The sequence below is a fragment of the Somniosus microcephalus genome, chromosome 13 (assembly GCF_052327205.1).
Source record: "Somniosus microcephalus isolate GS21.2 chromosome 13, FLI_Smic_1.0, whole genome shotgun sequence".
NCBI classification, from domain to species: Eukaryota; Metazoa; Chordata; class Chondrichthyes; order Squaliformes; family Somniosidae; genus Somniosus; species Somniosus microcephalus.
Genome location: NC_140999.1, coordinates 110,628,211 through 110,643,503, shown reverse-complemented (window position 1 = coordinate 110,643,503; position 15,293 = coordinate 110,628,211). Strand labels below are relative to the sequence as shown.

Here is a 15,293-nt window from a genome sequence, read left to right as displayed (position 1 = left end):
TCCCGAGAGCCCCGCCCGAGCCGAGCGGGGAACAGAGAGAGACGCCGCGTCTCAGCTGCTCCTGCGGCGCGCGCACCCTTTACTAAGGTAGCGGCGCTCGGCTGAGGCCCGCCCCTCCAGCCTTCACAAAGATGGCGGCGATCGGGAGCCGCTTGTTGACTGGGGCCGGGAGGTGCCTAGCTCGGGCGTGGGTGCGGAGGAGAGGCCGAGGCCTACCTGGAAAAACGGGGAAAGGTAGGAAAATTAATGAGATTAGATAAAAGATTTAGAAAGTAATTAACTTTTTTAAAAGACAATATGTGTTTTAAAAGCAACGTTTTTTTGAAAGACGCAGAAAGCGGGAAAAAGGAAAAGTTTGGAATCAAGATGGCGGCGACTCACCTCGGTTCAGAACGATAAGGCCCGCCCACACACGCACCGATTGGTCGACCGTCAGGTCACCAAAGCGTAGGATTGGTCAATCGTCCTGTCACTCGACCGTAGGAGGGCCCGGCCGCACGCGCCAGGAACCCGGCGTACGATTGGTCGCCCTCGAAGTCACTCTGTCGCTAATGAGCGGATAATGAGATGCTAATGAGCGGAATTTTGAACTTTTTTCGGATACCGCGGGCGCGATTTTTGTCCGGCCGAAACGTAAATACACTTACGACCGTTTCGGAAAGGTAAGCTTTCTTTCGACGTAACGCACGCGTAGGTACGCTCTATAACTTTCGAGCACATAGCCGGACAGACGCACACGTGAAGACAGACAGACAGAAGGACAGACAGATAGACAGAAGGACAGACAGGTAGACAGAGCGATCCGTTTATATATATAGATAGAAGATATTCAAGGAGGAGTTAGATATATTTCTTAAGGCTAAAGGGATCAAGGAGTATGGGGAGAAAGCAGGGACAGGGTACTGAATTTGGATGATCAGCCATGATTGCATTGAATGGCGGAGCAGGCTCGAGGGGCTGAATGGCCTACTCCTGCTCCTATCTTCTATGTTTCTATGTTGCTCCCCACCGTCCCCTCCCCTACTCTGCCCCCCACCCTCCCCCACCGTCCTGCCCCCCACCCTCCCCCGTCCGGCCCCCTCCCCCCACACCCCCCACTCTGCCCCCACCATCCCCTCCCCCCACACCCCCCACTCTGCCCCCACCGTCCCCTCCCCCCACAACCCCACCGTCCCCTCCCCCCACTCCGCCCCCACCGTCCCCTCCCCCCACACCGCCCCCACCGTCCCCTCCCCCCACTCCGCCCCCACCGTCCCCTCCCCCCACCCCCCACTCCGCCCCCACCGTCCCCTCCCCACCGTCCCCTCCCCCCCCCCGTCCCCTCCCCCCCGTCCCCTCCCCCTCACTCCGCCCCCACCGTCCCCTCCCCCCACTCCGCCCCCACCCCCCACCGTCCCCTCCCCCCCCCGTCCCCTCCCCCCGCCCCCACCGTCCCCTCCCCCCACTCCGGCCCCTCCCCCCACCCCACCCCCACCGTCCCCTCCCCCCACCCCACCCCCACCGTCCCCTCCCCCCACTCGGCCCCTCCCCCCACCCCACCCCCACCGTCCCCTCCCCCCACTCCGCCCCTCCCCCCACCGTCCCCTCCCCCCACCGTCCCCTCCCCCCACTCCGCCCCCTCCCCTCCCCCCACTCCGCCCCCACCCTCCCCCCACTCCGCCCCCACCCTCCCCTCCCCCCACTCCGCCCCCTCCCCCCACTCCGCCCCCTTCCCGCCCCCTCCCCCCACTCCGCCCCCACCGTCCCCTCCCCCCACTCCGCCCCCTGCCCCCACTCCGCCCCCTGCCCCCACTCCGCCCCCTGCCCCCACTCCGCCCCCTGCCCCCACTCCGCCCCCTGCCCCCACTCCGCCCCCACCGTCCCCTGCCCCCACTCCGCCCCCTCCCCCCACTCCGCCCCCTCCGCCCCCACCGTCCCCTCCCCCCACTCCGCCCCCACCGTCCCCTCCCCCCACTCCGCCCCCACCGTCCCCTCCCCCCACTGTCCCCTCCCCCACCGTCCCCTCCCCCCACCGTCCCCTCCCCCCACCGTCCCCTCCCCCCACCCCGCCCCCACCGTCCCCTCCCCCCACTCCGCCCCCACCGTCCCCTCCCCCCACCGTCCCCTCCCCCCACTCCGCCCCCTCCCCCCACTCCGCCCCCACCGTCCCCTCCCCCCACTCCGCCCCCACCGTCCCCTCCCCCCACACCGTCCCCACCCCTCCCCCCCACTCTGCCCCCACCCCTCCCCCCCAACTCTGCCCCCACCGTCCCAACTCTGCCCCCACCGTCCCCTCCCCTCCCCCCACTCTGCCCCCACCGTCCCCTCCCCTCCCCCCCACTCTGCCCCCACCCCTCCCCCCACTCTGCCCCCACCGTCCCCCCACTCTGCCCCCACCGTCCCCTCCCCTCCCCCCCACTCTGCCCCCACCCCTCCCCCCACTCTGCCCCCACCGTCCCCCCACTCTGCCCCCACCGTCCCCTCCCCTCCCCCCACTCCGCCCCACACCGTCCCCTCCCCCCACACCGTCCCCTCCCCTCCCCCCACTCCTCCCCCCAACTCTGCCCCCACCCCTCCCCCCAACTCTGCCCCCACCCCTCCCCCCACTCTGCCCCCACCGTCCCCTCCCCTCCCCTCCCACCGTCCCCTCCCCTCCCACCACTCTGCCCCTGTAGTGTATGTACCTTTAAGAGGAACTATGTTTTTGAAGCCCCTGTATACTGTAGTACCAGTAGTGACCACTCGGGTATATAAGCCTGTGTAGCGTCTTGTGTAGTTTAGTTCACCTCCAGACTTTGTTCAGTAAACACTTGTTAAATCAACTCCTGCATTCCGTGTCTCCATTAACACACGGATTGAACAGTGGCGACGAGTTAGAAACGAACTTACCTGCAATTCGGCAGCACCTCAAGGGGATCGATTCCTCAGACGAAGGTCGAAGCCAGAAGCAAGAAAAAAGCAAAACAAAACTGTGGTTTCACCAGCTAAACGGGCTGGTGGCAGGTAGTGCACTGATCCTTCCTGGGCTGCGGCGGGCTAGAGCTCGATCGGGTGGCTCTGCAACGGGGCCGGGCAGCGAGTTGGGAAGCAGAAGCAAAGAGAGACAGAGGGCGGAGCACTCGGGGCGGCCGGTGCTGCAAAGCAGGTCGGCGTTCGGACCGAGCAGAGGGAGGGGAAAGTCCCAGAGGGTCCGCTCCACGACGGGAACGGTTCTCCAAGTAACGGAGAAGCTATTTAAGAGATATATATTTTTAAAAAAAAAATAGAAATACCGCGAAAAGCTGCAGGTCACAACGGGAACCGCGGAGAACAGCGTTGGCAGCAGCGGCAGCGGCGGGAAAGCGCAGGAGGCGCCATCTTAACTCGGCGGGGAAGAAAGAAAAGCGCGGGAAGCGCCATTTTAGATTTTCAAGATGCCGAAGACTGGCAATATTACTGCTTTCGATAGTGATATAGAAGATTGGACCACATATGTGGAAAGAGTGGAGGTATATTGCAAGGCGAATGAAGTAGCGGATGATAAAAAGGCATCGGTACTTCTAAATCTGATGGGCGCAAGGACATACGGGCTGTTACGAAACTTGATCACTCCAGCCAAACCGATGGACAAGAATTTTAAGGAGATTGTTGATACCTTACATGAGCACTTAAACCCAACACCGCTGCTGATAGCGGAATGATTCAAATTCTTCAGGAGGAGTCAGCACAAAAATAAAAGTAACGCTGATTACCTCACCGAATTACGAAAGCTGTCAAAGCACTGCCAATTCGGGGCAGGACTGGCAGATTCTCTACGAGACAAATTCGTCTGCGGTCTCCTAAGCGGAGGAATACAGAAAAGACTACTTTCTGAGAAAGATTTGACGCTGGACAAGGCTTTCAGTGTGGCTGTATCATACGAAGCAGCAGCAAGAGGAGCTGCAGAGATACAGCAAAAGCCACAGGACTTCGGCACCCATGAAATGACACGGGGTTTCGAGAGATGTTATCGCTGCGGCAGATCCACCCATGACCAGAAGGACTGCTGGTTCAAGGACAAAGCATGCAGGCAATGCAGAAAGATGGGACACATTGCACGTGTATGCAGATCTGGAAAAAAATCCGCTGACAGTAAAAAGGTCAATAAGGAAAAGTACAGAAAAGGTACAAATGATGACGGACAGTAGCTCCGAAGACCAGAAGAGCGATAGCGACTCTGGAAACAAGAGACTAAGCTGTCTCAAATTACATAATGTAATTGCCAAAGAAGATTACCAGACCATTTGGGTTACCCTCACGATAGCGGGGTCCCCAGTCAAAATGGAGCTAGATACAGGATCAGCTCTGACCGTCATGAGTCGACGGGATTACGAGCGGCTATTTTCGCATATACCTTTGAAAGACACATCCATTATCTTGAAGACATATACGGGGCAGAAAGTATACCCCAGAGGGAAAATAAGGGTGCCTGTTGTATACAACGGCAAGGAAATACAGAAGTTGTATTTATATGTTCTGCAAGATGGTGGTCCACCGTTGTTGGGACGTGAATGGATCAGAAAGATACGTTTAGACTGGCACTCCATTCAGGCACTGACGGTGACCAGTAAGAAAAAAAATGATGACGTCATACCTGGACGATTAAAAGAAATCTTGGCTAACGCCAAAGAAGTGTTTCAACAGGAACGAGGAACCCTGAATGGCGCCACCGCCTCAATAAAAGTGGAAGATGCGGCAATTCCCAAGTTTTTTAAGGCAAGGCCGGTGCCATACGCAATTCGTCCAGCCGTCGAGGCAGAGCTGGAGAATTTGGAAAAAGCAGGCGTGTTATCCAAGGTAGATTGGAGCGAGTGGGCAACACCCATCGTCCTGGTCATGAAGAAAACGTTGAATAATGATAAATCTGAAGAACAGAGAAAAATTCGCATCTGTGGGGACTTCAAGGTGACTGTAAACCCAGTTCTTCACACGGTACAGTATCCTCTTCCGAGGATAGAAGATATTTTCGCCTCACTATCCGGAGGGAAACGTTTCACCAAAATTGACTTAGCACAGGCATATCTACAGATGGAGGTTGAGGAGGCCTCTAAAAAGTATCTCACGATAAACACACACAAAGGCCTGTACCAGTACAATCGACTGGTTTTCGGAGTGGCATCAGCTCCGGCTATCTGGCAAAGAGCTATGGAGCAAGTCTTGCAAGGGATTCCGGGGACTCAATGCTACCTAGACGACATCCTTGTAACAGGAGAAAACGACAATGAGCACCTTGCCAACTTGGAGCAGATGCTCACGAGGCTGAGAGAACGGGGCCTACGAGCAAATCGCCCCAAGTGCGAATTTTTCCAGAAACAAATATCATATTGTGGCCATGTCATTAACGAAGAAGGGTTGCATAAGTCACCTGAATAAATTGAAGCGGTCGTAAAGGCCCCAGCACCTGAAAATGTCTCACAATTAAGGTCGTTCCTGGGATTAATAAATTACTATCATAAATTTTTACCGAACTTGTCAACGGTTCTGCACCCTCTTAACGCATTGCTACAAACGGGAGTAATTTGGAAATGGAGCAAAGACTGTAAACGTGCCTTCCATAAATGCAAAGGCTTGATCACGTCCAGGGAAGTGTTGGCTCATTACAACCCATCACTGCCAATCAGACTGGCGTGCGATGCATCCCCTTACGGCGTGGGAGCGGTATTATCGCATAGATTCCCTGATGGCTCGGAGCGGCCGATAGCTTTTGCGTCACGCTCATTGAACTCAGCTGAGTGTAACTATGCCCAGATCGACAGGGAGGCACTCAGCCTGGTGTGGGGGGTGAAGAAATTCAACCATGACCTACACGGACAAAAATTTACCTTGTTGACTGACCATCAACCCCTCGTCTCCATATTCAACCCTAAAAAGGGCGTTCCCATTATGACAGCGCAAAGGCTATAGAGGTGGTCCCTTTTCCTAGGGGCACACCAATATGACATAGAATACAAAGGAACAAAACAGCATGGCAATGCTGACGGGTTATCGCGCCTACCGTTGCCAACGGTAGAAGAGGCGCCTACAGTGGAGATGTTCCACTCGACCATAGTGGAATGTCTACCGGTGACAAATTCCATTGAAAAGGAAACGAGAAATGACCCGACTCTCTCACGAGTCTACGATTTAACGGTGAAGGGATGGCCAGCACATGGCGAACCACTGTTGCCAGCATTCTCGCAAAGAAGAGAACAGCTGTCAGTGTGCCGAGGAACCTTGATGTGTGGATCCAGAGTGGTGATTCCACCCAAACTCCAGGATAAAGTGCTAAAGGAGCTTCACGAGGGGCATCTGGGTGGAGTGAAAATGAAGAACTTAGCCAGAGCGTTTGTGTGGTGGCCAGGTATCGACGGAGACATCGAAGAAATGACCAAGAGCTGTCTAGGATGCCAGAAGGTCCAAAACGCCCCACCACAAGCCCCTCTACATCCATGGGAGTGGCCCTCATCTCCATGGCAAAGGGTACATATCGACTTTGCTGGTCCATTTATGGACTCAATGTTCTTAATCGCGGTGGATGCACACTCCAAGTGGCCAGAGGTAACAGAGATGTCCTCCACCACCACGGAAAAAACCACAGTATTAAGGACCATATTCGCCAGGAATGGGCTGCCTGAACAGATCTGTTCTGATAATGGACCGCAATTTGTATCCGAAGAATTCAGGAAGTTCTTAAAAAACAATGGGGTTAAGCACTACACGTCCGCCCCATACCATCCCGCCACCAATGGATTAGCTGAAAGGTTTGTCCAGACCTTCAAGGAGGCCATAAAGGCCATGGGTAATGAAGACATAAATCTACAACATAAGGTAGATAACTTCTTGTTTGCGTACAGGAATGCAACACATGTGGTTACAAACCAAACCCCCGCCATGATGTTTTTCAATAGAAGACTAAGATGCTGGCTGGATTTGGTCAAGCCAAACGTCAGAAGGGACGTAGAGAACCGGCAATTTCAAAGCATGAATGAAAGGCCAACTAGAACCTTCCAGATAGGTCAACCAGTTTTGGCCCGGGACTACCGTACCGAGAAATGGCAGCCTGGAACTATTTGCACACGACTAGGACCGCTGATGTATACCGTGGACATTGGAGAAAGCATAATAAGGCGCCATGCTGACCAGATCATAGTGTCATCCGAAAAAGGACAACCTACACCACAACTCTATACGCCTAGTGATGAAGCAGAGATACCCATAGTATCTACCTCCGATCCGGTGATACTGGAACCAGATGAACCAGACACTGGCATTGAAGCCGAATCGACCTTGCCAAAAGAACCTACTACACCACCGAAACCTACTACACCACCGAGGCATTATCCGGACCGAGTCAGGAAGCCTCCAGAGAGACTGAATTTGTAATTGATTAACTTCAGCAAATGTGTAGATTATTGTTTTTGTAAAAATTTTATTTAATGATTACTTAAAATGTTATGTACTATTTATCTACAAGCGGAGGAATTGTAGTGTATGTACCTTTAAGAGGAACTATGTTTTTGAAGCCCCTGTATACTGTAGTACTAGTAGTGACCACTCGGGTATATAAGCCTATGTAGCGTCTTGTGTAGTTTAGTTCACCTCCAGACTTTGTTCAGTAAACACTTGTTAAATCAACTCCTGCATTCCGTGTCTCCATTAACACACGGATCTAACAGCCCCCACCGTTCCCTCCCCTCCCACCACTCTGCCCCCACCCTCCCCTCCCACCACTCTGCCCCCACCCTCCCCTCCCACCACTCTGCCCCCACCTCCACTCCCAACACTCTGCCTCCACCGTCCCCTCCCCTTCCCTCCTACACACTGCCCCCACCATCTCCTCCCCATCCAACACTCTGCCCCCACCATCTAACACTCTACTTACGCACTTCCTGCCCTCCACTCTCAGTAAATCACATTTTAATAATAAACCTGGTTAATTCCACCTATTCCATGGTGTAAATGATGAGACTATAAACTCCTTTATACAAGCGTCAACATTTCAGCACAACTCCGCCTCTGTCAATTGGAACTCTGGTCAGCATCACAGCCACTCACCTGGTCTATTTCAATCAGCTGGGCATTGGCTCCTGGCCATTCGATCGCCACCTTCACGATGTCCGATGGGGGCGGCATTGGGACAGACAGTCCGGCTCCTGCTCTACTACAGCTCAGAGAGACGGATCAGTGCCTTGATTCATCGGAGGTCAAACCTGTGCAACAGAGGGGTTTGAAATTAAAAATCCATTTAAAGCGTGTAAATGTTCCATCCAGTGATGCAACGGTTCACTCCTTAATGTGAAACTTAGCCACATAGATCAGAAGATCCAGGTTCAATCTCCACATCGCGTGTGACAATTGACCTCAGGTCACCTGGGCTATAAAAAGGGAAGAGTCAGCCAGCAGACCTGCCTCTGGTCATATTCAGTGTTAGAAATACACTAGAGTACAAGTACACAAGTCACTAAAAGTTGCACCACAGGTTAGCAAGGTCATAAAAAAAAAAAGCACTAGGTTTTATTTCTAGAGGGATTGAATTGAAAAGTAGGGAAGTTATGCTAAACCTGTATCGAACCTTGGTTAGACCACACTTGGAGTACTGCTTACAGTTCTGGTCACCATATTGTAAAAAGGATATAGAGGCACTGGAGAGGGCTCAGAGAAGATTTACAAGGATGATACCAGAAATGCGAGGGTGTACCTACCAGGAAAGGATGAACAGGCTGGGTCTCTTTTCTCTTGGAGAGACGTCCGAGGGGTGGCCTAATAGAGGTCTTTAAAATTATGAAAGGTTTTGATAGCGTGGATACAGAGAGAGTGTTTCCACTTGTGGGGAAGAGCAGAACTGGAGGCCATCAATATAAGATAGTCACCAAGAAATCCAATAGGGAATTCAGAAGAAACTTCTTTACCCAGAGTGGTGAGAATATGGAACTTGCTACCACAGGGAGTGGTTGAAGCGAATAGTATAGATGCATTTAAGGGGAGGCCAGACAAGCATATGAGGGAGAAGGGAATAGAGGGTTATACTGATAGATTTAAGATGAGGAAAGATGGGAGGTGGCTCGAGTGGAGCATAAATGCCGGCATGGGCTGGTTGGGCTGAATGGCCTGTTTCTGTGCCGTATATCCGATGTAATGTAATCCTATGTAAAATGCACGTGCATGAACATCAGATGTAGACAGGATCCAACTGTGAGTCCCCACAATGAAAATAACCTGCCAGCACACTCAGTCTAGGCTCACACATGGAATCTTACAGCACAGGAGGCCATTTAGCCCATCGTGCCTGTGCCAGCTCTTTTGAAAGAGCTACTCAATTAGTCCCAGTCCCCTGCTCTGGTGCTGTTGGGCAAGGGAGTAAATGCTGGACACCAGGAGCGTTCCCTGCTAATCTTCAAATTGCACCTTTAACCCACCAACGGTTTAACCAGATCAGGTAGACTGGGGCTCGTTTCATGCACTATCCAATGGGCACAGCCCACCCCACAATGGAACCCTCCATGTGTCACTGAATGGAGAACTTAGACCACGTGCTCAAATCTGTGTGGCTTGAACCCATAATCTTCCATCACAGAGCGTTACAAATTGTGGCCAAACTGGCACATAATTAACTTCAAATTATGATGTGACAGATAATTTACAATGCAAAAATATAAACCATAAACTAAACTAGATAGGAGATAGTAAGCGAGCGAGTCCCTGGTCTCAGAGCAGCCAGCAAAATGTAATGGTGGACATTTACACCAAGCATTTTAATGACTTTGTTTCCCTACTTACCAAGTCTCTCAATCTGGAGTGAAACATGCGGATTTCCAATGCATGACTCTACCATACAGTGCCCAGTTCATTCTTCAAATGATGACACATCCTCCACTACACCAAGAGATAACCCAGGCCTGATTTCATCCTGGCAAACCACATACTTGATGCACTCACTTGACATTTTGGCATCAGAGGTTTTACATAATGTTGCATGCGGCATACCACTCCTACGACCCTGTGTCAAGTCATAATCGTACGTTAATTGCGAGTACTGTTCACTCAATTTGTAGCACACTTGGGCTCGGAGTCAAGGTTGTGGGCTCGGGCCACAAACTGGAATTTGGGACACATGATTTAGCTCAAAGTTCAATGCAATACAAAGTACTGACAAAAAGGGCATGGACCTGAAATGTTAACTATTAAATGAATTGAGCAGCTTATACACTTGGGTCTTTTTCCAAAGGTTTCTGCAGTCTCCGCATCACATCTGCGATCAGTTAGACACAAGTATTTTTAAATATGATTGAGGCAAAGGTTTTAAAGCACATACATCTTTAGAGGACCCAAAGCACTAAACGGAAACATTGCCTGAAGTGACTCGACTCGCAGAGGAAGGAAGGAGATATTTGTAAAATTCTGGCATGTTGCATTCATAAGCTGGAGTTGTTGGGGCCTGAGCAGAGACCGACCTAGCAAGCACTAAACTCGTTGCAGGCCTGCAGTGTCTGACCAGACGGCTCCCTCTGACCCACCCCCTTGGCCTCTCTTGGGGCACAGAATCACTGGGCCACACAGAACTTGCTAACTTTACCGTGTCAAATGCTTCACTGAACTGCATCCAATTTAGTTACATATTTCATTTTCAAATCCCCAGCGCGTGGATAGGATGGGTACGTCACCGGGCTGGGGGGAGAAAGAGTGTAAGATCAGTTTCCAGATCCCAATGCCAAGATTGAAATGAACAAGTGGTTGCATCACTCAACACTACTGCAGTTACACAGTGACAAGACACACATTTTATACCTATTATTTTAATGCACCATTGTACCAGATGCAAAGAGGAAGAAAATCAATCTCAAAACTCAAAGCCATCCTAAACTTGAGAATTGCCCCATATCATGAGGGGCTCTGGCACATGTTGCAATCCTGAAGGACAAGAAAACTTGGCTGTCTGAATAATGGTCCCTCACTCACCTCTAGACCCCAAATTCCCATGCTCAATTTCTGTATCCTATGGTCACATATTCATAACACTTTTCTTGTTCTATTCTAAATATATTATCCTATACATTCTTCCTCCTCCTACCTACTTCTTCACTGTTGAAATCAAGACTTGTCACACCATCTCCTACTCTAGCTCATTCTTTCCTGGGACCATGAACTTTGGAACTGCATATCCCTGTCTCTTCCTGCTACAACCTACAGGTTTTTAAATGTCAAACTTAACCACCATTCTTGAATTAACTCAGCTCCTCTCCTAATCTTCACTATGGTGCTGGCTCTTCACTGTTTCTCGGTGAAAGACAATTGTACAGTTAGGTGCAGTGATGCACTGCTCACATCCAAGTCAGAAGGCTCTGTGTTCAAGACTTGAGCACATAACCCAGGCTGGCATGTCAGTGCAGTACACAGTGATCGCACTGCTGTCTTTCAGCTGAGAAAGATCCCACGGCATTTTTTTTTTTTTTTGCAAGAGCAGGGAATTCTCCTGGTGTCCTGACCAATAGTCATCCTCAACCAATATCACCAACAGGTTAACAGAGTATTCATCTCATTGCTACTTAGGGAACCTCGATGTGTGGAAACCGACTGTCGCATTTGTCTAGAACAACAGTGACTGCAATTCCCAAGTCTGAGACGTGAATGAAAGGTACTACAGAAATGCAAGTTCTTTCTTTAGAGTTCCGAAAGAGCTCTTTCCAGGAACTTGGGGGGAGGGGGAAGAGGATGTGGTGCAGATGTCATATTTACAGTAAATGGGGGGAGGAAATAAAAGTAAAAAGTGACCAGGTCATTCCTTCCAAAACCCAAAAGCACCTTACTTACAAAAAAAGGGCAGAAAGATTCGATGATCAGTACAAACATCAATCAAACCATTGGCCATTTTCAGTCACCGAAGGGTCTGACTGTTTCTTTTCAGCGGTTATGTTCAGTGTTTCTTGGGAGGAGTGCCTTTTATTCAGCGTGCCTGGAGAGACTGGGTGATTTCCTTTCCTGTTCAGTTCTAACATACTGTGGTTTCGGGCGTTGATGCACCAATGCATTAGTGATACACAGAGCAACTCACAGTCCGTGGAAGAAGCGCACACTTCCCCACTGCAAAGCCACATTTCCCTTTCTTTCTGTCACATTTGCTGTCCCAGAGCTGTCAGGAGACTGCCCTTGTGTGGCATTTAACAACAGATAGTAGATGACAAATCATAACTGTCGGTATCATTTTCCACAGGATACACTAAAAGAATCTAAACATGTATTTTATTACTTCTTGAGTATGGAGCACACAGTACCCTGCCACTTATACAAGTGCAGAAGGTTAGACTGTAAATGGACATGTAATTTATGTTTGATATTTGTAAGTTAAAAAGATTGGGCTAGAAATACAGGCGTTTCATGCGGAGTAGAATGCTGCACATCTATCATCAACTGCCCCCTTCAGACTTGGGTTGATTGTCAAGACATTTGTATTCATTGTATATTAATTAGTAAAAGTGTTAGTTTTGAGTGATGACGTAGACTGAGATTTATAAAAGAACTTACATTTATATAGCATCTTTTATGACCTCAGGACGTCCCAAAGTGCTTAACAGCCAATGAAGCACTTTTGAAGTGTAATCACTTTGTAATGTATTGTTCTGGGAGCTCATTGAATAGTATGTGGCCAAGGCATCCCCAGACACTCTGAACCCAGATGGCATGTGAACACCTATTCATTAGCATACATTCGCGTTCAGAAGCTTGCCGGAGAGCTGCTGGAACATCCACAATATAAGCAGTTTTCTAGTTTTGCTTTTAAAGCAATTTTTTTTTGGCCACATGCCACGTTCAGTCTGAGAGGAAAGGCAGAATACGTGCTTCCATTCCGTAGTTACTGCTGCTTGGTTCTTGTTGGAAAGGTCCTAACCTCCACTTGGAAAGCCTGAGATAGGGGAACTTGTTACATGGGGCATTTAGGGTGGCCAATCCTCCAGGGTTGGTCCTGGAGTCTCCGGGAATTGAAGATTAATCTCCAGGACACTGCTGGGAGCAACCCAGGAGAAAAAAAATTAAGGCATTAAAATCAGTGTGTGGTTTTTTTCCCCCCCCATTTTCTTTGAACACTGCTGATTATTAGTTATAAAAATTCTGGAGATGGAAAAAAGGCTGTTTGACTGACAGTCATGAATCATCCAATTGGAAATGGAGTTTTCCCACATTCCAATTGATGTGGGAAGGTGGTACATTGCAAGGGTGATGTGTCAGGCGACCAATGGCAAAGTGTGGGGCGGAGCAGTTGGAGACAGGAGGTCAGGTGATGAAATCTCCAGGAATACGTCCAGAGTTGGCAACCCCTGGGAGTTCTGCAAGCTCCACGGGCATCCTTTCCCAATGGGGCAACTGTACCTTAATAGACTAATTGAAAAGGGAGCAGGTTCCAAAGACAGCAGGAGCAAGGAGGGGAGCAAACTGCTTAAAAGTCCCCACGGAAGGGACGACAAGCTCCAGTTAACAGTCAAAGTCAGCGGTTCCATCGCCTGCTTAGGCCACGAGTGTTCAACCCACAGGCATCCTTTCCACACTGGGATGGTTAGCCCCAAGGGTGATTCCTTTTTTCAAAATCAGAGAAGTTAGACAATTACATTTCAGGAAATCCAAAAAAACTAGACCAGTGTTTATTTTGGAAAAAAAAGGAAGATAGAGTGCACCAAGGAGATCCAGAAATTAAAGCTAGTTCCTGAATTTTTTCTTTGAAAATTTGACCGTCACTACACAGAAATATTACTCTCTAACCAAGCAAAACAGGCAACCCTTGGTCATAGATCAAAATATTATAGACTGTGACCCCCTTAAATAAACATTTCAAACTGATGCAGTGCTCAATGCCCAAATAAATTGGTGATTATTTCTCTTCTAATTTCCTCCTAAAAGCTCTGACTTTTGCTCGTATAAACTCCCTCTGTTTCCTCATCTAAGTGGCCACTTTTCATTCGAGTCTCTCGGAGTGCTGGCAGCCCATTCAACTCAAGGACACACACAAGCCTGGTCCTATCCTTGCCCCAACACCCAGCAACATGCACTTTCCAGAAGTGGTCATCAACCACAATTCACCCACGTCCCACCCCCACTCCTCTTCTCGCCCCCACCCCTTCCTCGTCTCTCCCTCTCCCCCCCACCCCCCTCCTCTCCCTCTCCCCCTCCTCTTCTCTCCCCCTCTTCTTCCTCTTCTCTCCCTCTCCCCCTCCTCTTCCTCTTCTCTCCCTCTCCTCTTCCTCTTCTCTCCCTCTCCCCCTCCTCTTCCTCTTCTCTCCCTCCTCTTCTCTCCCTCTCCCCCTCCTCTTCTCTTCTCTCCCTCTCCCCCTCCTCTTCTCTTCCTCTCCCCCTCCTCTTCCTCTTCTCTTCCTCTCCCTCTCCCCCTCTTCTCTCCCTCTTCCTCTCCCCCTCCTCTTCTCTCCCTCTCCTCTTCTCTCCCTCTCCTCTTCTCTCCCTCTCCTCTTCTCTCCCTCTCCCTCTCCTCTTCTCTCCCTCTCCTCTTCTCTCCCTCTCCTCTCCACCCCCCTCCTCCCTCCCCCCCACCCCCCCTCCTCCCTCCCTCTTCTCTCCCCCTCCTCTCCCTCTCCCCCTCCTCTTCTCTCCCCCTCCTCTTCTCTCCCCCTCCTCTTCCTCTTCTCTCCCTCTCCCCCTCCTCTTCCCTCCCTCCTCTCCTCTTCCTCTTCTCTCCCTCTCCCCCCTCCTCTTCCTCTTCTCTCCCTCTCCCCCTCCTCTTCTCTCCCTCTCCCCCTCCTCTTCTCTTCTCTCCCTCTCCCTCTCCCCCTCCTCTTCTCTTCCTCTCCCCCTCCTCTTCCTCTTCTCTTCCTCTCCCTCTCCCTCTCCCCCTCTTCTCTCCCTCTTCCTCTCCCCCTCTTCTCTCCCTCTTCCTCTCCCCCTCCTCTTCTCTCCCTCTCCTCTTCTCTCCCTCTCCTCTTCTCTCCCTCTCCTCTTCTCTCCCCCTCCTCTTCTCTCCCTCTCCTCTTCTCTCCCTCTCCTCTTCTCTCCCTCTCCTCTTCTCTCCCCCTCCTCTTCTCTCCCTCTCCTCTTCTCTCCCTCTCCTCTCCACCCCCCTCCTCCCTCCCCCCCACCCCCCTCCTCCCTCCCTCCTCCCTCCCTCTTCTCTCCCCCTCCCCCTCCTCTCCCCCCCTCCTCTTCTCTCCCCCTCCCCCCCACCCCCCTCCTCTCCTCTCCCTCCCCACCCTCCTCTCCCTCCCCACCCTCTCCCCCCCTCCTCTCCCCCCCACCCACCCTCCCCCCACCCTCTCCTCTCCCTCCCCCCCACCCTCGCCTCTCCCTCCCTCCCACCCTCGCCTCTCCCTCCCTCCCACCCT

General features: G+C 51.4%; 1 protein-coding gene across 3 annotated transcripts in view; it reads right to left on the bottom strand.

The window, feature by feature from the left end:
* Positions 1–15,293, bottom strand: part of LOC147108540 (engulfment and cell motility protein 2) — a 166,883-nt gene that overhangs the window by 111,202 nt on the left and 40,388 nt on the right. For all 3 annotated transcript variants that reach the window (XM_086005207.1, XM_086005209.1, XM_086005208.1), the window contains exon 2: positions 8,032–8,186. In XM_086005207.1, the coding sequence (XP_085861333.1) occupies positions 8,032–8,109 (78 nt within the window). In that variant the 5' untranslated portion in view covers positions 8,110–8,186. The remainder of the gene's footprint in view (positions 1–8,031; positions 8,187–15,293) is intronic.